The 23,705-nt window shown below is 43.6% G+C and overlaps 2 protein-coding genes across 3 annotated transcripts in view; one reads left to right on the forward strand and one right to left on the reverse strand.

Moving 5' to 3' along the window:
- PPP2R5A (protein phosphatase 2 regulatory subunit B'alpha) overlaps window positions 1-1,631 on the forward strand; it is a 41,682-nt gene extending 40,051 nt beyond the window's left edge. Inside the window, exon 13 of the mRNA XM_038130927.1 lies at window positions 408-1,631. Coding sequence (XP_037986855.1) covers window positions 408-540 — 133 coding nt within the window. The 3' untranslated portion in view covers window positions 541-1,631. The remainder of the gene's footprint in view (window positions 1-407) is intronic.
- On the reverse strand, window positions 1,376-22,775 carry PACC1 (proton activated chloride channel 1). 2 transcript variants are annotated; one of them, XM_038130928.1, is made up of 8 exons: window positions 22,621-22,775; window positions 18,865-18,961; window positions 17,058-17,267; window positions 14,862-15,016; window positions 13,871-14,013; window positions 8,582-8,726; window positions 4,998-5,102; window positions 1,376-4,287 (listed from the first exon to the last, which is right to left on the reverse strand). In XM_038130928.1, exons 1-8 carry the CDS (start codon window positions 22,654-22,656, stop codon window positions 4,126-4,128), a joined length of 1,053 nt encoding a protein of 350 aa, XP_037986856.1. In that variant the 5' UTR covers window positions 22,657-22,775; the 3' UTR covers window positions 1,376-4,125. The 2 variants fall into 2 exon arrangements, with proteins under 2 accessions (XP_037986856.1, XP_037986857.1); XM_038130929.1 differs by having other exon boundaries at window positions 18,865-19,024; window positions 22,621-22,761.
- Window positions 22,776-23,705: the final 930 nt, after the last annotated feature.

The following is a 23,705-nucleotide window of genomic DNA, read 5'->3' on the forward strand; positions in this document are numbered from 1 at the left end:
TACTAAGCAGCACTGTTGGAGTCAGGGAAGCGGGGCACAGGGGACCCTTGGCCAGCTGAGACCACTGCCAAGCCTCCTTGTGGTAGCTGTGTTCCTCCCCCACAAAGATTCTCAGTCCCTTAATTTGTGTGCATGTGGTAAAAATCCTCCTTAGAACAGCAGCCAGCTGTGCAAAGCCACCCTACAGCGATTGTCTGCATTTGCTGAGCAAAGGCACAGTTTCACCACTCACCATTACTTATTTGTTATGCTCTCTTTTTAATTGAGGAAACTGTAATTGCCTCTAAAAATAGCTTTGGCGAAAAACTTTAAAGTGGAATTTGTAGATGCAAGTCACAGTTAAGTCACTGTGTCTCCAGACTGTGCTTAAAACACATCTGAAATTGATCTTTCACTCTTTTCTTCAGAGAGAAAAAGAAAGAATTGGAACGTGAAGAGTTGTGGAGAAGATTGGAGGAGTTAAAGCTCAAGAAGGCGATGGCAGAAAAGCAGAACAGCACTCACAATGTGCTCAATGCACACAACACAAGTGCCAAATAAAAGAAATGACCACCTCTACTCGGCAGACATTATTTTTTTGTACCCTTTTGAAATATATAAGGATTTGCAAAAGAAACCTCATCAGTATAATAGAAACAGCCAATTTTTTTCTCTGGCAAATGTAAAGATTTGAATTTAAATACAGCAGTTAAGTGATGTCATTACCACAACATATTGTAAATTTGTCTAATTATTGATATACTGTCACTTCCAATGTTTCATAGAACTGAATTATCATTCTTAATGAGTGAAATAATTACGGGAGTGGTGAGAATTATGACTTGAATTTTTGATTGTGTTGCACATAGGTGGAATAGTTTGCTACGTACACATTTTTCCTTGTTTTATATGTGCTTTTCACATTGCTGCATACTTTGGTTAAGATGATAGAAAAGGCTTCTAGTTGTGCTGTATTTTCTCAAATAAAACCAAGGTACGTTACCAATAACTTGAGATATTCAGTATATGCCCCTGACAGCTTCGAAAGGAACTCTGATACAGAGCTGTCCTTGAATTCCTGATTGGATTCAGATTTAGATTTATACAATGCTCACATGAGAAAGGAGGCAGGGTAGGGAGAGAATCAGCCGCAACAGGCTGGGGTGGCCAGGGCCTCTACCCCCTTCCTGCTGCCTCTTGGGTCCTGGGCTACTTAGGGATTTCCTCCTGCTGCAGCTGAGGATGGAGCTTCCTCTGGAGAGCCCATCAATGATGCTCCTCATCAGCCCAAGGACCCTCCAGGGTGGTGCAGTGTCCAAGAGAGATTCATCTTGGATGTTTCTGCATTAGTATTAGCATCTCATGGACTGAAGAATGAGACCAAAATTGGCATTACTTTTTTTTTTTTTTTTCAGGAAGGAGGGAAGAATGTCAAGAAATTACTCCTTGTTTTCTTTAAAGAAAATGCAGTCTGTTTTTTAAAGGTGGAAAGTTGACAATAGAAGTCTTGTCTGTTTACTTGATCAAGTATTTTTTCACATCTTTTATCAGAGTACCATTCCAATCTCTTAAATTGCAGTTGTGTGGAAAAATTTTGTAATGAAAGATCTTTGGGGAATTGAGCAGCATTCAATAAAGTCTTTATGTTTGTATTTAGTGCTGTACCTCACATCTTTGTGTTTCTGAAGACCAGGAGCATTAGAATGGCTGTTACAAACAACTTTTTAACTGTCCAATGTGGCCTTTCATTGAGTGGCCAAAGGGGGGAAGTCCCTGCTACAGTGTTTGAGTCAACTGTATTACACTTATTTGTGGCTTCACTTTTGTGTCTAAGTAGTTGTTTCACAGAGGGTTTGGGACTAGCACTGCCTGAAGGGAAAGGACACTCACACAAGCACAGCTCACCTTGGTTTAGTGCTTTAGTGCCTTTTTGCCTTTAGAAAAATAAAAGTTCCCAATGTGTGACAAACTGTGTTCAGCTGTCCTGGAGCCTAAATGAAAATAATTTACTCAAATATCAGGGACCCAAACACCTTGCAGGGGTTCAAGGAATAAATCACTGCCATTTGTAATTGTTATAACTTTTTCCCAAAGTTACAAATAGGGACATCAGGCTTAAGTAATAGAAAAAAAACAACACAGGAGCTGTAAGATAGCCTTCCAACTTGTGCAACACTTGCTGTCAGGATCGCTCCTATAAATAGGTATGTAAAAGAAAGGTTTCTTGGCTGGGATCACTGCTCTTGTAACATTTCCTTATAAAACAAAACATCTTGACAGCTGAGATGTAGTGACTGAAGTGGACTGCTCTGGGAGTTTATTGAGGGGAAAAAATAGTACATACTGCAAAAAGGAGTTTATCCTTTATTTAACTCTGCTTTCTACTCACCCCACAGCTGAAGCTATGTTGTCTTACAACTTACCTTCTCTGACCTCATTAGCAAAAAAAGAAGAAAAAATGCAGTAGGATCCATCAGAACTGGTTCCAATTGTTTCTATTTTTTTTGTTGTTGTTGTTAGTTTTTGGGTTTTTTTGTAAAATCTAAGAATAGAAAATTATATTTTTTGGAAAATCCAAGTAATATCATTTGTTCAAGGAAGAGTTGGGTGTTCCTTTGGCAGCGAGGCACCAAGAAAGCTCAGTTGTCATAGCAAAGGCTGTTGGGTAGTAAAGTCTGGGGGTTTTCTTTATGTGGAAGGGTTAAGTGTGGGGGATTCTGGTTTCTGTCCTGTTCCCCATCACCCAGGGATGGAGTAGCTCTTTTTGCTTCAACCATGCAGTGTTAGGCCTTTGCTGGTCTTGTCCAGTTTAATCTCCTTCCCTTGCTGTGCACTAGTGCACAGGAGCCATCATTGTGAGATACTGAAGATAAGGTGGGGACTGGACACCACCTTTCTCCCATACAAACATCTCTGTCCCCTCATTAAACACTTTCCCCCAAACAGCCAGTGCTGCTATTTTGTTTATCTTACTGCAATGAGATGTTGCTTCCCTGTTTAAGTCTGTCTGGTCAATGCAGTGCCTTAATTTGCTCTGGAAGCCAGCTGAAAGTAGGAAATTTTGTCCCAAAAGGCTTCTTCAGTTGCCAAAAACAAGGAAGAAAGGTGAGGGGGTACTTTTGATACATTTACTCCTCTGAGTACTTTGCTGGAAGAGGAAGGAAGAAGCAAACTGAGTTGGCATCCTTGCAATAAAGCCTTGAGAGCAAACACACAGTGGTGCCCTGCTCCCTGTAGACTCCACACGTCCAAGTCAGGCATCTCAACTAACGAGGGACTTATAAGGAAGAAAAAGACATCAGCACCCCAGCACAGTTGGTGAGCAGGCATTCCCCATAGAACAGAGAATCACAGTTCCATGCCCTGCTGATTAAAGATTATTATTTTTCACTTCCTTAGGAAAGACTGCCAGAAAGAGGGATAAACAGCCTGAGACAGACTGAGATCAGCCACCAGCTCAGCCCCCTCACGTTGTCCTGTTGCTTGAGTTTCCTTTGAGCTGGACTGATCTGTGGTTTTCACCTTCTCCTCCTGCCACAGCACTCCTGCCTCCTGTAGAGCTCCTTCCCAACCTGAGAGCAGGTAGTTTCAAAGAAGGCACACAATAGATTACTTGAAGTATTTTTTAATATTAAAGTCATTGTACTTTGATTTAAAGATGACAAGTAATAGAATTCCAGTGTATTTTGTTTTAAAATTTACTTTGGAGAAGAGAGGCCAGGGTGTTTTCAGAACACTTTACCTTCCACTAACCACCATCAAGGCAGTGACTGTGCTACGGGAGCAGCTCACAGCTGATGCAGAAACTAAATGGTCTGTTGGAGAAACATTCAAACACTGTCCACTTTGTCACAATTTACTACAGCGATGACTTTCTGAACATTACTGAGTTCCCTCCTTTCCCCCGGTTCCCCCATACACGGAGGTAAACTTGTTAAACTTGGGACTAGAAAAGCGTGAGTTTGTTAGACCTGTCCTAGAGTTAGCACCTTCTGCAGTTCCAAGGCCGGTTCACTAGGCTGTTCCTCCAGCCAGCATCTCTCTGGAAGAAAGCATACCTGGTTTTCAGCTTTAACTGCTGATTGCAGTTTATTCCAGTTATTTTCTATCCCTCCTGCTATGAACAGTTAAAAGGCAGTCTTAGTCTCAGCTTATGTGGTTCGTTACTTGACGAGTCCTCTTCAGATGCCTTCTTCGGATTTTGATCATCCACTTAACACTTAACTTAGCAAAGTCTGCTGCCTTAAACAGGGCCAGAAAGATACCACAAAGAAGAGCAATCATGTTCCAGGGATTTGCTGTGATAATCTGAAAGAGATGACAAATATTAGTCCCTTCATCTGATTCCACAGAGGTAGAGAGGAGTGAGAACTGTAGGAATAGGAATGGGCTCTAAAGGCCAAGGAGGTGCCTGGGTCCTGCTGGGACAGCAGGAGTGTAAAGCACCAACTCCTGTCCCACACAGTCTGCATTCACACACTGGTTTTGGGCAAGGAAACACCAACACTCTAGATTTTGCTGCTGCTGGACCTTGGTTGTCTGGTAAATACAGTACCACATTTTATTACAATGAATTTCTTCTAATAATGGATAAAAAATACACCAGGCGATTTTTATTATTCTTATTTCAGCCTAAGTTTATTGTCAATTAATTTAAAAAAATTCATTAAATCAGATTATCCAGCAGACTTACTAAAGCAAGAAGTTCAGCCCTGCCCTGAAGCTACCCTTTGCTAGAACACAAGGGAACACGTGCTGTTCTTAGCTACATGGTACCTCTAGCTGCAAGCAGAATGCTGCGTGTCACCAGGCCAGGGAACAGCACCACATGGTCCTGACCTCCACACTGAATGCATTATTGGACATAAGGAAGAGCCTAGACTGAAATTTCACAAGTATCCTCACTCTTCTCTGCATTTCTTTTTGGGGTGAGGTAACAGAGGCAGGTGCACGCACACACACAGCACGAGCATGCACAGTCAGACAGTGATTCAAGAGGGGACTGGTGGGTTACTCACGTCCTGAACAGTCTGTATGAAAGGGTCTTTCCATTCAAACACCACAAAGAACAGCTGGTCACTCCTTGGTTTAGTTCTCTGGTCAATGTAGTTAACCACACTGGTCTGGGGAGAGGGAAAGAAAAGTGCAGGTTACTTTCTTTACTGGTACAATGAGTCTTCTGTGCAATAGAAAAGGCCTATAAGAAGGTGAAAATACCAAACTATTTAGAGACTTCCACTGCAGCCTTTCTCTACCTAGAACAATAGGCTGCCAAAATATGGCAAGGGCAGTTTCCTCCCTCTGTTCATATTATTTTCCTGTTTCTCACTCAGTATCACACTACAATACCATTTCTACATTGCCTCTCAAGAGGGGACAATTTACTTCCAAAATTCATTTACTTGCAGTAATACGACATTTGGAAAGTTCTCATGGATGAACGTTAAATTTGTTTTATTTGCCACAGAACCACATAATGGTGGCAGGAAGATTCCTTCTATTTGAAAAATGGGTTGTAGAATAAACTAGAACATTTCAGCAAGTGCAGAATGAACACGGAAGGAAAAGAGCCCAGGTATTAACAAGCAAACCCATACTTCCCAGTGCTGCCCATTAACTAGGTCACCACTTGAAACTAATGCCGCCCAGCAGAGAGCTGTAACACAATTCCAACAGGGAACTGGGTTAGGATACCAGACTATGTTACAGCCACGTGAAGCCAGAGTCTCAAGAACCACAACCAGGAAAATATTAAGACATCAGACCCCAGGAAAACACTTGGATTGTACCACCTGCCCCCAGCCTACAGGGGAACTACACAGGGTTTGTACACAGGTAGTAACCAACACAACCGGTTTGAACTGCCCCCTGCTCCTAGGACACAACACAAACTGCCCAAGAGCCACACAGGGACTTCAGGAAAGCACAGTGGTGGAAGGACTTCTCCCTTCTCCAAGCCTCAAAGGAGTGTTTACATCTTGGTGTGTGCAGAGGGGAATATTGCTGCTCGTCCTGTTTAATTCTGTACTGGAAGCAATGAATCCAGCAGCACTGTGACTTTGCATCAGGGTTGTGACACAAAGATGAGAGAGATCATGGAAGAGCATGCCTTTTCCATGTTTTGTGAGCCCAGTTTTCCAAACAGCATTGGAAGTCTCTGAGGAGACCACTCTCTTCATCTCCTTACAAGTCTTCCCATTGCATGAGGGACGACCTGCCACAAAAGCCTGTGATCTACCATGGTGCAGTCTCTATACAAATACCTCAGGGTTTCTTTCAGTCTTCTTCACAGCCTGAGGCCAGAACAGATTTTAGGCTGCAGGCAGGAAGAATCAGGAGCTAGAACACTGTTCATGGCCACTCAGAGCACATGGAGCTTCCCCAGCTTGTGGTTTCTGGTCAAACACCTTTGCTGCAAACTTGCCTGTGAGGATTTGCGAGGAGTTTTTAATGAGTCAGAGATGGGACCTCTGAGCTGCTTTAGATGATGCAGTTTATTTCCCTTATCCTCTACACAGGCAGGAAGGGTGAGTTCAGCTTACATCTTTATCCCATGGTTCATCAGAAGGTCACAAGACCTCCAGTTACAAGACCTTTTATTAACCAATAAAACACTGCCAACAAGGATATTTATGTTTTTCACCCAATCCTTAAATATTTTGTCTTGTGGACTCATACTACAGAGTAAGCTTTCTTAGCCAGTCATGTTATGACATACAAACCTACAGTACAGTACTAAAACTCTAAACTTTCCTCTACTTAGCTTAACGTGTCTCTGCTCTAAACTGTAAATCCACATTCTTGCTTCTAGCCCCTAAGTTTGGAAGCCTTTTCCAAGATCAAATCCAGTGTTCCATTCTAAGCTTTGCCTTACAGGCCCAAAATTTTGAGAATTCCCTGCATTTTGGACTCCAACACTTGCCCCACACTTCCACAGCTGATTTCTTTATTGCAGGGTACCAGTGCCCCAACCACACTCATCCAAGAAAACTGCACACCAGGAAACAAACAGTACACAAGGCAAAATGAAGGCAATGGGAAAGGAAGAAAATGCAAATGAATTGACTGCTGGGCTAGTTAGCAGAGTGAGTGACTGCTCTGTTTGACCTAGTATTTGTATCCATCTTTCCAGTATGCCAGCTCCCAGGTTTGGATTTGAAAGGCTAATGGACTTCCTGGTGCAATTTGAGCAGATGTTGTACTGTCAAACAAAGCAAGTGCAAATTATGTCTGAGCTGTTTCAATTTCTGTTGTATTATTAATAGGGATCTGATTCCTGGTTCCTAGGTTTTATTAAAAACAAACAAACCCAGAAAGCAAACAGAAAACCCAAACCAGCAACAGTGTTCACTTACTCAGATGATCAGTCCATAACTGCTGAACTGAATAGATGTTTATGGTCACAAAAAGTTCTTTTTTTTCTGAATTTGAGCCAGCCCTTTGTCTCCACTTTGAGACACATTAGACTTGGGCACACAAAGGAAGACTTTCAAAAATCCTATACTTGGTAAGCACCAAATGGCAAATGATACAGAGCTGATGGTGATGAGGGACAGAGGTGATGAGGGACAGACAGACAGCTGCTGCCAGTGCTTACATGGCAGCAGCCGACTGATGCATTCTTTCCTCTCCTCCAAACCAAGGTATAAACTCGGGACTTGCACGACTCTGGGATTTGCCTCCTGTCCTTCTCCAGTGGAGCAGGAGTGTGCCCCCCTCACAGCCACAGCTCTGGGCTTCCCTTAAGGCTGTGCCATATAACACCTAACTGTGAGAACTAGGGATAGAAATGAAGATTCTGCTTCATCTTGCTCTCCCCAGAACACTCTTTCCAAGAGTACCAAGGACCAAGAGAAAGCATAATCTCTGAAAGAGACACCCTCTAGAAAGGACAGCTCTTAAAATTTTCATTGCTCACCACTTGTGAGACACTTCCTTTCCAACCAACACTGGAAGAAAACACACTCAAAACAAAATTATTTTCCCATGCATTAATGTGAACAGAACAGGAATGAAAGTCAGGCTCATTTCCTCTCTAGATAAGCTTGCATCTTCCACCTGCATATTTTCTAGTTTTAAACAATGCAAGAAGTGAAGTTACTCCATGTTTCTAAGGACACTCAACAGCTAAAAATTCCAAACCCAAACAAAAAGCAGATATAAGAATGCTACAAAGGATACAAGGCTTACATTTACCTCTTCATCCTAACATCAGTGGCAACCTACACAATACCTCTTTCCAACAGTAGCTGTTATTTAGACAATTCCTTTGGCAATTGTTCTCCACCTTGAACTGTAGGGAGCTGTGTTAATATTTCTATGCCAGTCTCTTGGGACCCTTACCTCAGACTACAGGTGTCATAACCCAAGTGAGGCCTGGATTTCTGGCCTCCCTGTCAGGAGATGTTTTCCTGAGCTCTGTCAGGAGGCCACACCAACAGCTGAGCACATCAAGACATTTACACTTCTGCAGAATCCCTCCTTCTTGAGAAACAGTGTGAGCAACGAGAGCCAAAACTGCTCAGCGCAAAGTGGCACCATGGATACAATGAAACAAAAACCAAACTCCCAAAACATTATGAGTACTTCTTTTCTTTTTTACCTCTTGTTTGAATTCAACAGTCTCACTACCATCTTCTTCTTTTGTTTTGACCAAAGACATCTTGACCCAGGTTCGGAAGCCTCCAGAAAACTTCCAGCTGGAGTATGAGCTTTCACAGTCCTTCATGAATTTTGCTTTTTCTGGACTAAAGGAAAAAAAAAAGCATTACTTTATTGACCAAACTGAGCACTGCAGGCAGAAGGTCAGACCTACAGGTACTTCAAACTATGTTCACAATTCCTTTTACTCTTCACCTGCTGAATTCAATATATCTAAAACACTGTGTGCAGTGATGTTTTCATTAATGGTAGCACTTCACTGGTGCATCCTTAACCACAGAGGACTTACCTGGTGCCCTACAACCCTGGAGCTCTGCCTGCCTGTAGGGATTGTTCTACCCCACGGGGAGTTTAGCTCTGCTCATCAGCCACCTCTGGGACAGAAAGCGTCAGAGCCAGGACCTCAGGAAACAACTCATCACCGTGTCAGGAAGCAAGAGACAGTAGGAAGAGCCTAGAGGAAGGACAGGGTGCTTCACCTCATTTCTGGTTGCCAGATAAACCAGTTGCAATGCATACATGCATAAAATGCCTCGAAACTGACATTCAGTATAATCCTATTATTTTGGAAGCACTGTAGCTTTGGTGTAAGGCTCCCACCTGCCATAACTGTTATCCCAACATGCAATCACAGCTATTTGCAGCCCCCAGAACAGCAGGATTGCTTTGTGTGTTTTGGCTGGGGTTTTGTTTTTTAATACTGTGACCGTGAATCTTTCTGGCTTCCAACACCCCTCATGTTGCAAGCAGTGAAGGGGTAGCTTTCAGGCATATCTGGTCTCCATCTCTTCTCTACCAGCTGCACAGGACATAGTGAATTAACCATGCTATTTACTTGGAGCTCTTCAGTACTGTGATTTTAGCCATTTTCATGTTATCCCTGTGAAATAAGCCCAGCCCTGCAGCTGCTTTTCCAATAAGGTTTCATTTCAGAAGGAGGGGTAAACCACTGTGAGAAGTCAGGAATCATTGAAGGCTATTTTTACTAAGACAGATTTCAGGTTGTAGAGATATGCCAGGGTATGTTGGTCCTTAAAAGAAGGGAGAGGGTTTTGATCCAGACTAAATCCATCTACTAGGAGAAGGGAACGAGCGTTCTTTGCTTTTGTGGCACAGGCTGTGCATAACCAGGTCTTTTACGAGATGAAGGTGGTTTTGTCTTTTCGGAGAAAAATGCAAAGAAGTAAAGGAGAAAAGCAGAGGAGAAGAAGCAAGCTCTTGTTCCAGAACAGGCCAATCAGGAAGATTAGTCCAGCACCAACTGGATTTGCAGTTCTCCTGTCTTTTTTTCTTAGTTTTCAAATTCAGGGCTTCTTTTCTTTCTACAAACCCAGGTGCCTTGTCTACAAGGGCCAAAGGGACTGCATTGATATAAATATCAAATTGATATCTACTCTGTACCACAGCACCTGCTCAGGCTTAAGAGATGAATACACACATGTCCATGGGAGGGCAAAACCCAGCAAAGCCACTCTCACAAGTCAGGGCTTCAGGCAATGGACTCAGACACAGAATTCCACTGTGCACATGCACAGAAAAGAGAAGAGTTTCTGGAAAGAAAAACTAACACGCCTTGCTACCTACCAAGGCAGATGCTATTCCCAGGGTATCCTAGGAAGTTAGGAATATCTTTATTTTGACATGAGGTGCTTGTTTAGTAACCCCAACAGGATGGCACCTCTCTACCTCCCACAGGAAAAGATGTGGGCAGAACCTAAGGACAAAGCCTACAGCTTGCCTGCTCCTCACCAGAGCAAACCAGCGACACAGGAACGCCTAATCCAGCAACTGCTTCCTCTCCTGGGATGTGGGCAGAGCAGCAGCTGAAGGGACAGCACAGGGGGAGCACTGGAGTGCACTGCCACTCGAGAGGAACATATATAATTAGCACTCTGCCAGCCAGTCATATGCCTAATGGCTGGCTAAATACAGCATCCTGGAAAAGCTTTCCAAGCCAACATGGAAAAATGAGGCAGGAAGATATGACACAGAGCTGAACGTTACAGCCACAACTTCCATGGTAGGCAGACAGCAGCAGTATGCTCTGCCTTTGACAGTAATTGCAGGCTGGAAAAAAGAAGGATTAATAATATCTTAGGAGAAGCTGTGGAGAAGTGATCTGAGAGGCATCTCCGTAATCCAGACCACTGCCACAGAGTGAGGGGAAAGAAAAAGGGGGGTGGACAGGAGAAGCACAGCACAGAGGAACAAGCTTTGCACACATTATAGCAGAGGGCAAATTACACAGCTTTAAAACCACACACAGCCAAGTGAACACAAGACAGGAAAGGGATTTTAAGCTGAAAAACAGTTCTCCAGGCAGTTTCTTTTAATTCCCTCTTCACACCAAAGACAGACAACCCACACAGGCTACGCCTCTTTTTTTTGTTGCTGTTTGGGGTTATTTTCTTTCTCTTTTTTTTTTTTTTGGTCCGTGGGAGTCACTAGCCTATTTCTGGACTGGGCTGTAGTGCTGCAATGTCTATGGACCACCCCACAAGAGCCAGAGAAGTTCAGGGCATCCCACCAGCAGATTCCAATGCAACAGCAAGAGCCAAACTCACTGATGGTTCAAGTCCAATCTGTGTTTATTGCTTTTGTGTTTCCCCAGAGCAGGAAACTCTCAAACAGCCGTGGCATCTTATAAAGATTGGTGTGGTACCAAAAGTCTCAATCCTTCTATGTTGTATTCCTCTGCATGCAGCAATCCAGAGTAGAGACGTGAACATGGGGCTGTGTTTAGACCCTGAAATCATCTCTGATCTGCTCATACTGGTATCCACCATTTCACAGGACCATAAGTTATTTGACATGCTACACTAACAACACTTTTGTCAGGAATATATTCAGGATTTTCTTCTAAACCCCATGTATTATCCTAATGACAGTTCAGAAGAGGAACTTGCATTTTTAGCCACACATTTTGGGTAATTTGCAAGGGTTTCATTATTTCCCTCCCTCCAATTAATAGGGTACAGACAGCAGCTGCCACTACCTTAAAAAAAAAGAAAAATAAAAAGAAGCCAGCAGTATCTCCCTTCAGCTAAGAGGCCAACAACAGCACACAGTGCAGCAGTGTTCTGTGGAGATCAGAACAAAACCAGTGAGTAGTGCCAGTTTCATGGAGTCTGATCCAATTTTAACAGAAGGGCTGCAGAGAATAAAGCCCTTGACAGAAACAACTGGGCCTTGCTTGAGTCCTCAGCACTCACTACACCACAAAAAATCTCTTAAAGGTACAAGTCTTTAGATGCCATTTTTTTCTTGCTTGTGGCACCTCTGATAACACTGTACATGAACTGCTGGGCACGGTGTTCTTCTAGGCTCTCATAACCAGTGAGACACTTTGTCAGGAACAGTAGTTAACAGAGGCCAGTAATGGAAGTTTTCAGAGGCTGTATGGAAGAATACACAACAGTTTCTACAGATATCTTAAGCCAGACTTCCCATCAGCTAAATTTAGCATCTGCTGATGAACAAGAAATTATTTCTATTTTCTCTTCTGCTGGAAGCTGGACAGACTCTCCACATACACAGTGCAGTTTCAGATACACTTTTCGTAGTCAGGAGAAATGTAAACTCCCAACTTGCCCTGAGCCTGGCCAGTTCATGCCAGGACAGCAAACACAGCGCTGAGCAAGACAAGCCACAACATTTGTATCAAGTTTGGGAGGATGCTGCAGAAAAGACACTACTGGCTTCTTGCCTACAGCTGGTTCTTTTTCCTGTATTCCATCCAGACATGCAGATCATTTGCCAGTGAGGCCTTCATCCCCTTGCCAGTGTTACCATTCACCTGGGTTAGCTCAAAACCAGTTTTAACTCCTATTCCTACCATCTGCCTCAAGCAAGCAGAGAGGATGCATCCCCAGACAAACATTCCCATTTCCCTGTGGCTGCCAAGGCCTGAGGATGCACAGACCGAGCTGTTCATCCTGTCCCCAGCCAGCTGCAACACCGGGGGTGGTCTCAGGCAGTGCTGGTGTCTGGCAGTACAGAAAGAGCTGAGCACCTTGCTGCAACTGGTCCCACTGTAAGCATTTCTTACCAGAGCACAAGCCATAAAGCCAGAAAACAACAACATGAGGAACAAGCAGCACCTTCTACACCACAACTGGAGCTCTCTCACCCTAAAATATCAATGCCTAAAACACCCAGAACAGTAGCATTTTATGAGGTGTTTCAGTACAGTTACAGAAAACAGTTAAAGACTTAGGATGTCTTCACTGAAGAAGAAATGCTTTGTAAAAGGCAATTCCAGCTAACTGGTCTTTGGCCACCCAGAGGTATCATGTCTGAACACTTCCAGTCTTTGATCCACCTGAAAAGCATCTGTATGACCATGTCCAAGCCTCTGAGAAGGCCTTGCTACAATAAAATCTGTTCTCTTCCCTCCCTCACCTAATTTTGTTCTGCATAGGTCCTCGGTCCCCTGTCCCTTTCTCACTGAGCATCTATTATCAAATTAAGGTTTTCTATCAGGTGCCACTATGACTAATATTTCTTGACTAACTTTTAATCTGGATCTCAGAGAGCAGAACAGAACTTGAATTCAAATTACAGCAAAAATTAAATCGTTAAACATGAAATTTATTCTCAAAAGGTGGAAAAAAGAGTGGGTCTTTCAAGAAAGTTCAAGACAGGATTAATTCCATTCTTGTTAAAATCAGAAGGCTGATTAGATACTCCAATGATACCAATGTCAAACCAATACAAAGCCATTTCAAAAATGCCATATATGAATTTACATAATTCTGTAGAATCTTAAATAAAGCCAGTAATACAAAGAAACAGAGTTAATCTCTCAATGAAATCACAACAAAGCAATGTAGGGATCTAACCTTTACAGCAATTGCTTTAAAAAACCCCAAATGGTACAGAAATATTTGTGTTCTTGGTGCACTTCCTGACACACCACCCAGGACAGCACACTTCCTGAGCACCCACAGCAGCAGACAGCAGGAAGCCAGCGCAAACTCCAAGCTTTTAGAAAGTGCAGCAACAAATGGTTTAAGCACAGCAGAAGAACAGTTTTTGTCACTGAAAAAGCCCTCAATACATTTTCTAAAGGTCAGATTAGTAAACAAAGACATGAAAGAGCATCAACATGGTCCAAACATTTCTCAAAAATCACAAAAGCCTGCCTGTTTCTTTCTGAAAAAGCCCTGCTTTCACAAGTATTGTGACAGCAAGTTCAATGCAGCCACAGGCTCTTCCCCCATTTACATACCTGCTGACAAACTCTTGGAAGGAAGAAAACAGCAGGTAGTCAATGGCACTGAAATCTTGGTCTGTTTCATTTAAATGGAACTGCAAAAACACCAGCTCCCTTTTCTTCACATCACGAGGGCCTTGAACAACCAAAGCATACTTCTGTAAGCAAACAGAGATGGTGAGAGGAGCAAAGGAATCCTCATTTCCTGTTCATTAATTTACCACCTGGCACTAATACTCTGGAGAAATCTAACATACAGAGAGAGTTTCTTGGCTACTTCTAAATACACATCTATTAAAATACCTAACAAGAATGCCACTTCAGTCCCTCCTTTTAGTTTAAAAAGGAGGTATTTATATCAAGATTCAGTGTTTAAATATTAATATGTAAGTATTAAATATGGTAATTTGGGGGGTTTGGACATTTGTTTATCAAGAAGCAAGCTTCCCTGCACTTCGAAGGGCAATTTAAGACAGACTATCACTCCTCAATGTATCCATCTTGCTAGCTCTAAGCATTTCAGTGTAATGAAGCACTTGGCGCCCATTTAAGATTCTTCCAAGTGTGACAAACATGGTATGTAATTCCCAGCAGGAATTCACGTATGAATTCCCAGCAAACATAAAAAAAGAGATTAGCTATCATCCTTTAATGGATACTGATACTGCCTTCAGTCAAAGCTAGGTTTGCTGTATCAAGGAAAATGCTTCCCAGCTCATTTAGGAGAAGAATGAAATGAGAGCTTCACTGTGAAAAATGACTTATTTTATCCCATTAAGGCTTTTGTGCTGCACACACCCACAGGACAGCTGATCTTCCACAACACATATACACACTGACTGGGGTCTTTTACATTTCTGAAAACAAAATGACAGATGGCTTACAAAAAATCCAAACCAGAAGCATGGATTTTTTTACAGCATGTAGTACATACTCTTACTTTCCAATAAGATAATGAGCAGAAACCCCACACTGAATAAGCTTTGTTCTATTATATTGTTATTACCATAGTTTGATTAGTAAAAGGATCTGTGTAGTTGATCCTCTGAGTGGTGCATTCAATGTCTCCCGGCTGACCTGGATTTATCAGAGGTGGAATGTGATCATAGTAATGATGTTTGCAGCTAAGCAGCCGAGCCTTGCCTGGGTAAAAGGCAATACCTGTTTGGGGAGAAAAAACATTGGAGAGCACGGATTTCCTTCCTGTGGACATAGATTTTCATTCTGGAATTTAATCCCACAGGATACTGAGCTATCTTTAAGATGCTACAAAACAATCAAATTAAACCACGCACTTCTGCATTTTTCTGGAGCAGGACAAAGCCACCAACTGCATCAGGACAGATCCCCCACAATGCATTGAAAAAAAATCAGGGCTCATATTCTGTTACAACAGTTCAAGGTTCATAGAAGCTACCAAGTTTCCCACAAGCCAGCAGCTAATCCATCAGTCCCTCTCAATCCCAGATGAATCTGTAAAATATGTTAGGGAGCATCAAATGGGACATGCAGTGCTTTAGTTTTCAGATATTAGCATTTAACACATCAAGTGTTAATTGGAAATAATGTACATACCATACATGACAGATCAAAGATCACTGGCTGAGCTAATAGAGGTGAAAAGATGCTCTTCAGAATACAGCATCGTCTGTTAACTGAATGTGACATCATCATAAAAATCAAAGCCATCAAACATGCACTAACTGCTGCCATCCCTTATTATTTACAGCACTGGGTAGGGCAGGCGACTACTCCACCTGGATGGAAACCCACATATGCCATAAACCTCCTGTTTCAGTCCAACAGCACATTCAAGCAACCTCTGCCCCCTCAGCTTTGGAAGGCTAGCAAAATACAAGAGCCAAACCTCAAAATCCTTTTACACCACCTACGCCATATTTATTATTGGAAACAAGTTTGCGGGAAGATAATCTAGTCCAACTCAAAAAAAAAAAAAAAAGGAGAATGATTGATTAGCTATAATTAACTCACAACTGAGATGACCTGCCCACCAAAATGTGAGCTGTCAAAGCACTCAGCATATATCAAATGCTTTATTCCTATCTTCAGAGCTCCAGGCTTGCAACTTGCCATCTCATCATTAAAATAGAGCAATAAAATAAAGGACTACATTGATTCAGGTTCTCTGATCTGCAGGGATCTCCAGCAATACTTTTGGATTTATATGTATGCTGCTCTGCTTATTTAAAATCTGCTTGTTTTCTTCCTGTTGCCGTATGAAATGCTCACATGAGGGGAGAAAAAAAAGGGGGGGGAAAGCCTGAGTTTGCTTGCTCTTACAGTCAGATTCATATGGCCCAAACATAAGGCACTACTTCCAGAGCTGGGCTAACTGGCCATAGAGAAAAGCAACTACAGTAATATGGCAAAATCTAAAAATACCTTTCAGCCACAACTACTGAAGTGGGTATTTGGAAAATGTGGTAACACTTCAAACATAAGTGTTATTGTTAAACTGGAAACTCACTGATGACTGACCGAGCTGCATTTGCTACCATGAGTCTACTTATGAATGGCTACTGGACAATTAAAAAAACTAATAACAACAGAACTCACTATTCAAAAATGCCCCTGTGGAGCAACTCCTCCTGCAAACTGCAACAGTTTCCGCTGCCATGCTGCATTTTTGTGCCAACATTGTTCCCTGCAGTCACATCATATTTTCATTGCCTACTGATGTAATGCCACGTTGTAAACAAGGCAGGGTGGAAGTAGAAAGTGGCATTGTGGTTATTTTGTGGTTGGTTTGAGAAATTCATCTTCTTTACTGTGAATGGCATCTCATTGCCCAGTGCAGCCCTGAGCTCCTGTGTTACTCCTATGTGTTCCTCCATTTGAGTGATGCAGTTTGGGGAGTATTTCCAAAAGGAATTAACTTTCTCCCTTAAAAGAGAACTCATTTTACAGCCTGAAAACACTTCTTATCTATGAAACGTTGCATAATTCTCCACAGATTCTGTCATTCATGTTATTGGCACGAAAGCTCCCAAAAATCTCCCGTACAACATTAACATTTCTGTGCAAAGCCAATACAACTTTTTAATCTAAAGTGAGGAAATCAAAGACCTGGGTCAAGTCTTATATGCACTCTGGGCTCTGAAGAATGAACACCAAAAATTTAAAACAACCCAAGAAAAACATGAACAAGAATTTAACCCATTTTACTTGTTACCACTCTTACCAGGTGCATCATACAAGGACACTTCCTTGTAAGTGACAGACATCACTGGGTGCTTGAGCTTCTCCCTGAAGTCACTGATGGTTTGGTAGACAAGGAATACAGCTACAGCCATGAGCAGCAGATAAATAAACAGGAGTATTACTGAAAAAACATTCTTTAGGCAGGTCTTGCTGAAACGTAAAGAAGGGCCAGTGGTACCCAGCTCACCATCTGGAACCAAACAGAATATGGGTTGGGACTTAAACATACAGATATTTTTGCTAAATTTACATTTAAAGATCAATCATGTGATAGGAAAGTAAGCCTCAAACTCAGCTTGATTTTAAAAACCACAGCTAATTCTAGTTTTGATGATCAGCCAGGCAGATACTTCCTTCTCAAGTATGAAGTGTAATCAACCTAAGATTATGCCTCCTTTTCACATGCCAGAATTTGGCACTCTGCTTAAGGTCACTGCAGGCAGGAAACCAGGTTTGTATTCAAAGACAACTGAGAAACAAAGATTAAAGTTCACAAAAAAATCTGTTGATGGTCAGTCTTTGCTTCTGGAAAAAAAAACCCTCTTTTCCCCCCATTTCCAGTCTGAAGTGATTCTTATGCACTCAGCATAGACATCAGAGGAGTGATTTAATATTCTAATGCTCATGCTCAGATCTATGCATTGCATCTCCACCACAGCAGAAGTCACTAGATACTTGTTACCCTCTAGTTCATCATTCCTTGTGCACATTAAAAGCTTCCATAGAAGGATTCTTTCAATTACAGCTAGAAAGAGACTGATCCAACTCTCCTAGAGTCTCCTTTCCTTCAAATCTTGTTCTCTTTACATCTTCTCAGTAGTCTCACTCACACAGAGACATTGCTTTACCCATACCCCTTGCATTTGCCATTTCTTTTGGCAATACTTCTAATGAAAAGGTTCCTGTACTCTTGAGTTACTCATCATGTTCTGTCATGAGTGATATACAGCTGAACACACAAAATTTTACGCTAAAACTCAACGTAAGAAAGAAGCAGCCATGCTTCCTACTGATTGTTCTGTGTGGTGTCATTTAATGAGTCAGGCCCTCTCAGGCCATGCCATACCCTGCTCTCCAACTCTGTGGTTTGGTGTTTGTGCCCTCTCACAGCAAACAGGAGCCTTTTAGTGAACCCTACTGCACACATAACCACTTACAAATGTCCATGGGCAAGTTACATGCCAGAAGATGGCAGCCAAGGCAATTAGGACATTAATATGCATAAAACTGCACTGCTGAAACAAGTATGTCTTGAACAGCTGCAAGGCATCTAGGACATGCTCCTTTCAGGCTGGCTAACCTCAGTGCCCACACCTGAGCTGCAATAAGCCCATTTAACACTGCTCCATGCCCTCCAAAAGCAGCCTGAACAGTCTAACTAAGAATTTATTTTAAAGCATCTATTCAATATTGCATCTTCCTCATGTAAATCTGGCACAGACTCTGCCTGCAACCCACTGCCACTCAGGTGAGACACAACATCAGGGAAGATGACCTACTAAGCTAGCTCAGAGTCAGATGTGCTGAACATGTTTTAAATGAGCACAGTTCCTGACAAAGAAATATTCTCCTATCAGTCCTTGGATAACCTCCTTAGCTTTCCATCATACTGATTCACATAAAATAAGTAAATTAAATTACTGAAGTAAGGGAAATAAGTAGTGAAATTAGTGTTTTGTTTACTTTCAGAAGTGCAATAAACTAACAAAACCAAAACAACCAAAGCCGTGCACTGCAGTGGGTAACAGGCCCAAAAAATCAGTAATTATTGGGTCAATAGTTCTCACCTGGTAAAATAACAGAGCTGGAATCTTCATGAACTTCCATATCTCCTTCTCTCTCCTCTGTTGGATTTTCAGATACTCGCTCCACATCTTCACTCAGCTGTGTAGTTAAAACAGTGGTTCAATTTCCAAACATGCTCTCAACTTGCAATTGTTGGAATTTCTATGGTACAAATAAAAGAGGCTCCAACTAACCAAACACACAAAAACACATCCCCAGTCCAAGAGCACCCAACATCTGCTCCACTTGTTCACAAGACAAAAGCCACAGCTCTGTAGGCTTAGAGCCACAAATTAAGTGAGTGGCATGCTACAAATTTAACCTACTTCTACTCTGCTGCTTCAACAATAACATCACCTTTCCACTCAAGTTCAAAGTAATTATTTCCCCAGCAGCTCCAACACACTTTAACCCTGCAATTAGGACCGTGCTCTCTGACAAGCAGGAACTTCATTCTGTCACTGAAGAATATATTTTTAGGCATCAAGAAACCACAGCACATAGCAGCAAACAGAGCATTTGCACTTCTTAATAAAGAGGTACAAAAAGCATGAGACGTATTTTGACAGGTGTTAAGGCAAGGCACTGAAATACAGTCTCAGCCACAGGTGGCTGGGTCATTATGGGACAACAGTCAAGCATCTCTATATTTCTGGTCCTTTTTTGATCTCACTGAGCAGGTTATTATATATTAGTGGTTATGCAACTAATTAGTCTTCCAGTGTTTCTGAAACACCAACAGAGACCCGATATTTTCTTGTTTTGCTATTCAGAGCTCTGGGCTCAAACTGCCAGGCCACTTCTGTCAGAGCCAGAAGCTTGTCACAGCAGACACACATCACATCACATTGTGAAGCACTGCAGACTTCATACATGAGAAATAGAGAGCATCTCTTGTATGTTTTCCAAGCTCTCTTTTGTGGTGATAACTGAGACAGAGATTACAACAATGCAAACCAAGGCATGAGCTTGCAGCACATCGCATTAGCCTTGTTCCTGTTTCAAGAAAATGGGGGTTTCAAGAAAACAGGGGCACAGTTAATGCTGCAGCTGCACTGAATGCTATTAAACACTACACCCCTAACTTACACAACAGTAACGTGAATGTATCCATAAGGAAGTGCTTTTATTTCACTCAACTTTAAGTCAGTACTGAAATCATTATTATGCCATTACCAGGTCATCATTAACACCTATTAGGAAAGAGTCCACTCATTTTACATCTTCAAAGTCTGACGTAAAGTCTCCCTCACTTCCTGCTGCATTTCTGTATTCATTTCCATCGTGCAAAGCAAGATGAAAGCAGTTACCCAGCTGTTTTTAAATGCTTAGTACATAAATAAAGTGTGATTTCCCATAGCATGAGGCAAGAAGTGAAGTTACCTAACTTGTAGGCTAAAAACTCGGCTCACGTGCAAGACTCTTACTGGGGTCCAACTGAAGACACCTTTTTCAATTATCACCATAAAATAAGGGAAAATTAAAACTCTGCTCCTTTGTGTAGAAACATGCTGGTTCTTTTTATCTGACCCAAAATAAGCTACTCTGACTCAAGAAAAGTACTCACTGAACCTCTTGTACTAGTTACACTAAATCAGCTAAGAAACTAGTTCCAATCATACTCGTGCAAATTGCTGATACCAAAGCTGATCCAACAAATGTAATGTAAGTTACAAAGTCACTGCAGTTCCTCAGCTGACTCCCACACCTCTCTGATTCCCCAGCTACAGGCACCTCACTGACTGAGGTTATAGGGAGGGTAAGGAAATTCTATTCCCGATGGCAAGGAGATCTCAACACAAGCTTAAAAAAGAATAAAATAAGCAACACTTCCTATCCTCTCAAAGAGGACCTACAGCATTTTTTTTTCAGCAAGTGGAAGAAAAATCATCTTAGAGGTAATTCCCAATCTAAATGATACTGGGTAACTCAGAAAACACAACCTTTCAGCACTCCTTAGAAACAAACCAAAAAATCCCAAACAATATGCAACCATGTTTTCCTACCTCTGTTCACAATATTTCACAAGCTTTTCACTGATAAAGCCAGAGAAGGACAGCCAGGCAAGAGCAGGACTACTAACAGTGCTTCAGATGCAGTAAGCAAGTTGAGCTGATGTGTAAGATTGGCTCCCTAAAAACAGCTTTATTTTACTGCAGGTCCTGAACACGTGAACTGAGGTCACCAAGACCCCAGCACTGTGCATGGCTCAGCCACCGCGTTCTGAGCAGCACACAGCACCCTGACTCTACGAGGCAGGGCAGCACACACCTACAAACCCAACACCTCACACACACACCCCGCTACAGCCTCCCAGTGACTGGGAAGCCAGCACAGGACACTGCAGGACAGCTGATTCCAGTTCACACTTGCCACTCCCCTTGGATTCAGGGATTCTGCCAACAGCAAACCTGGAGCACGCCAGCCAAGTTCACCCTCACAGGCCAGCCCTTCCCACGTGGCATTTTTGACACATGGGCTGAAGCGTGGTGCCAATCAGAAGGAACACAGACTGCAGGGTGGTTGAGTTTGCAGTAGGATGCAAGCTCAGGAGACAGGACAGGACGTCAAGGGCAGGAAGGGCATGAAGCAGAACTTCACTCAGCATTCCTCTGGGTTCAGCATATACAGCTGAGGGAGAAACAACCGCAGGAACCTGCCCAGGTCCCAGCAGTTCTTTTTCAGTCCTGTACACAGAAAAACACTGGACAAAAAGAAGCTCAGAAAAGGCAATTCCAGACATTAGAGCATTCCTGCCAGGGGCAGAAGCAACAAAGCCTGCTGCAGGTGCTGGAGAAGGAATGGACACACAGGTGCTGCACTTACACACACATCCTATCTTGACTCCTGTCACAGTTTGGGATAAACCCAAACATATGGGGAGCAGTGTCAGTGGTGGCTGATACTTGAGGTGAAAACATAACATGCATCGCCCATGTCCACACTTCAGGCATCAATGCAGACTCATTAACTCTCACAAGTACGTTCCCTAGCTACAAGCACACAAGTCAACCCCATCTTGATAGTCACGGGCTAAAACCTTCCTACGGGATAAAACTCCCTTAAATAGAAGGAGAACTTGTTCATACAGTCCTTTTGCTGATCTGCTGATTCATCAGCTTCCAATGCCTTCTAGCCTGGCAAGAAAACCAGAAGCTGAAACTAAACAGACTGTACCACACTAAATCAGAATGTATTAAAACTGAGCCTCAAACTACCCGTCACGTGTAGAGGAAGGAAGATATCTACATTCCTTTTGCCTGCAAGATACAAACAAAAGCGCTTTGCTGTAACTCTCTACGCTGCTGAACTCGGCACAAATTGCTAGTGTGTCTATTAGGAGAGATAGGAACGAGCAAGGAAGCCGGGCTGCTGAGCCTGTACATTGATATGCAAACAAGGCGCTGCCTCGGGCTTTTGGCAGCGTGATAAAGCGTCCTTCAGTTTCGGATGCGGGAGCTCTGCTACCCAAGTCGCTTCTCACACCCGACAGACCATCCCCTTGTTACCAAACCCCGGCTACAGAGTCCAGCCGTACCCACCTCCCGCACCTGAAACAGCGGCTGCCCGCTCTTTTAACCCCGTTCAAAGGTGAAGCACGGACCCGTGCGCACCCGAGCCAGCCGGCGCTTTCTGCAGGGCGCAGCTGCCGCTGACGCCCCAGCACCCAGCGCCGAGCCGAGCTCACGGCGACACGCCGGCTGTCCCCGCTCGCCGAGCGCCCGGCGAGCCCCCCAGCCCTGCCCGGCCCCCCGTACCTCCTGGTAGGATGCGGACACCTCTGGCTTTCGCATAGCATCGGCGGGAGCGACGCCGCGGGGCCGGGCAGCGCCCGCCGGCACCACGCGGGGCGGGGCAGCCACGGGCCGAGCCGGGCTGGGCTGGGCCGGGCTGGGCCGGGCTGGGCCGAGCTGAGCCGAGCCGGGCCGGGCCGGGCCGGGCCGAGCCGAGCCGAGCCGAGCCGAGCCGAGCTGCCCCGCCCGGGCCGGGCCACGCAGGCGCCGCCGGGACCCCCGAGCCGCCCGGCCCGGCCCTTCCCGTCCCCGGCCGGTGCCCGCCCCTTGCCGGGGCTGCCGGGAGGCGTAGTCCGGGCCGGGCGCTGCGGTCCGGCTGCTCGGCACACCTGAGGGGCTCCTGGGAAGGTCTGTAAGAGCATCTCTCCCTCCTGAGACGTACTGACGGGGAGATGAGACTTTTCTGCTCCACAGCGCAAACTCTGCTAACACAAGCATGAGCCAGACTTGGAAAGCCGGCTCCCCCCAAACTGCACAAGATACTATCTTTTAATTGTTTTTAAATTTTAATTTTTATTTTCTTTTGCTCAAGGCTGTTATCAGAACACCAGAACACCAGGCGTGCTTGACCAGCAGACAGAATTCCTGCAGGACTCCTGGGATGACCCACCCACGCTGTGCCCGCAGCAATGGGGCACTGCAGGAAAATGAAAGCCAAAACCACGTAAGGGCTGATTCACGAGCCACATGGCCACAAATACCTACACAGCTATTTATTTTTTTTCCTTCCCCAGCGTGGAAGTAATTGTTAATGTTGCATCATCAAGAAAAAGCATGTGCAACTCTTTTTGCATTGAGATGCAACACTGGAAGGGAGTCCCTGCTGAGCAGATAATTTCCCTCTGCCTATGGCCCAAGCCTAGTAAGTTAATAACCAAGATTTGAAGTCCTTTGACAACAACAATCCTATTATACATTTGAATTGCACCACTGTAGTCAGAAAGAGTGGATGCTGCGGGATCAGTCATGCAGGCTTTAAATCCTTCAGATCTTCACTTGTCAGCGCTGCAGTGAGGCATGTGATACATGCACCTAAACGGTAAAAAGGT

This window comes from Motacilla alba, chromosome 3, assembly GCF_015832195.1.
Source record: "Motacilla alba alba isolate MOTALB_02 chromosome 3, Motacilla_alba_V1.0_pri, whole genome shotgun sequence".
Lineage (NCBI taxonomy): Eukaryota > Metazoa > Chordata > Aves > Passeriformes > Motacillidae > Motacilla > Motacilla alba.

Bases quoted from the DNA above. Each gene is read 5' to 3' on its own strand.
- PACC1 (XM_038130928.1), bottom strand. From the start codon at position 22,656: ATGCGAAAGCCAGAGGTGTCCGCATCCTACCAGGAG. The intron at 17,268-18,864 runs GTGAGAACTATT...GTTTGGTTCCAG, and splicing joins CAGCTCTGTTATTTTACCAG to ATGGTGAGCTGGGTACCACT. The intron at 15,017-17,057 runs GTAAGAGTGGTA...CTCCCCAAACAG, and splicing joins GTCCTTGTATGATGCACCTG to GTATTGCCTTTTACCCAGGC.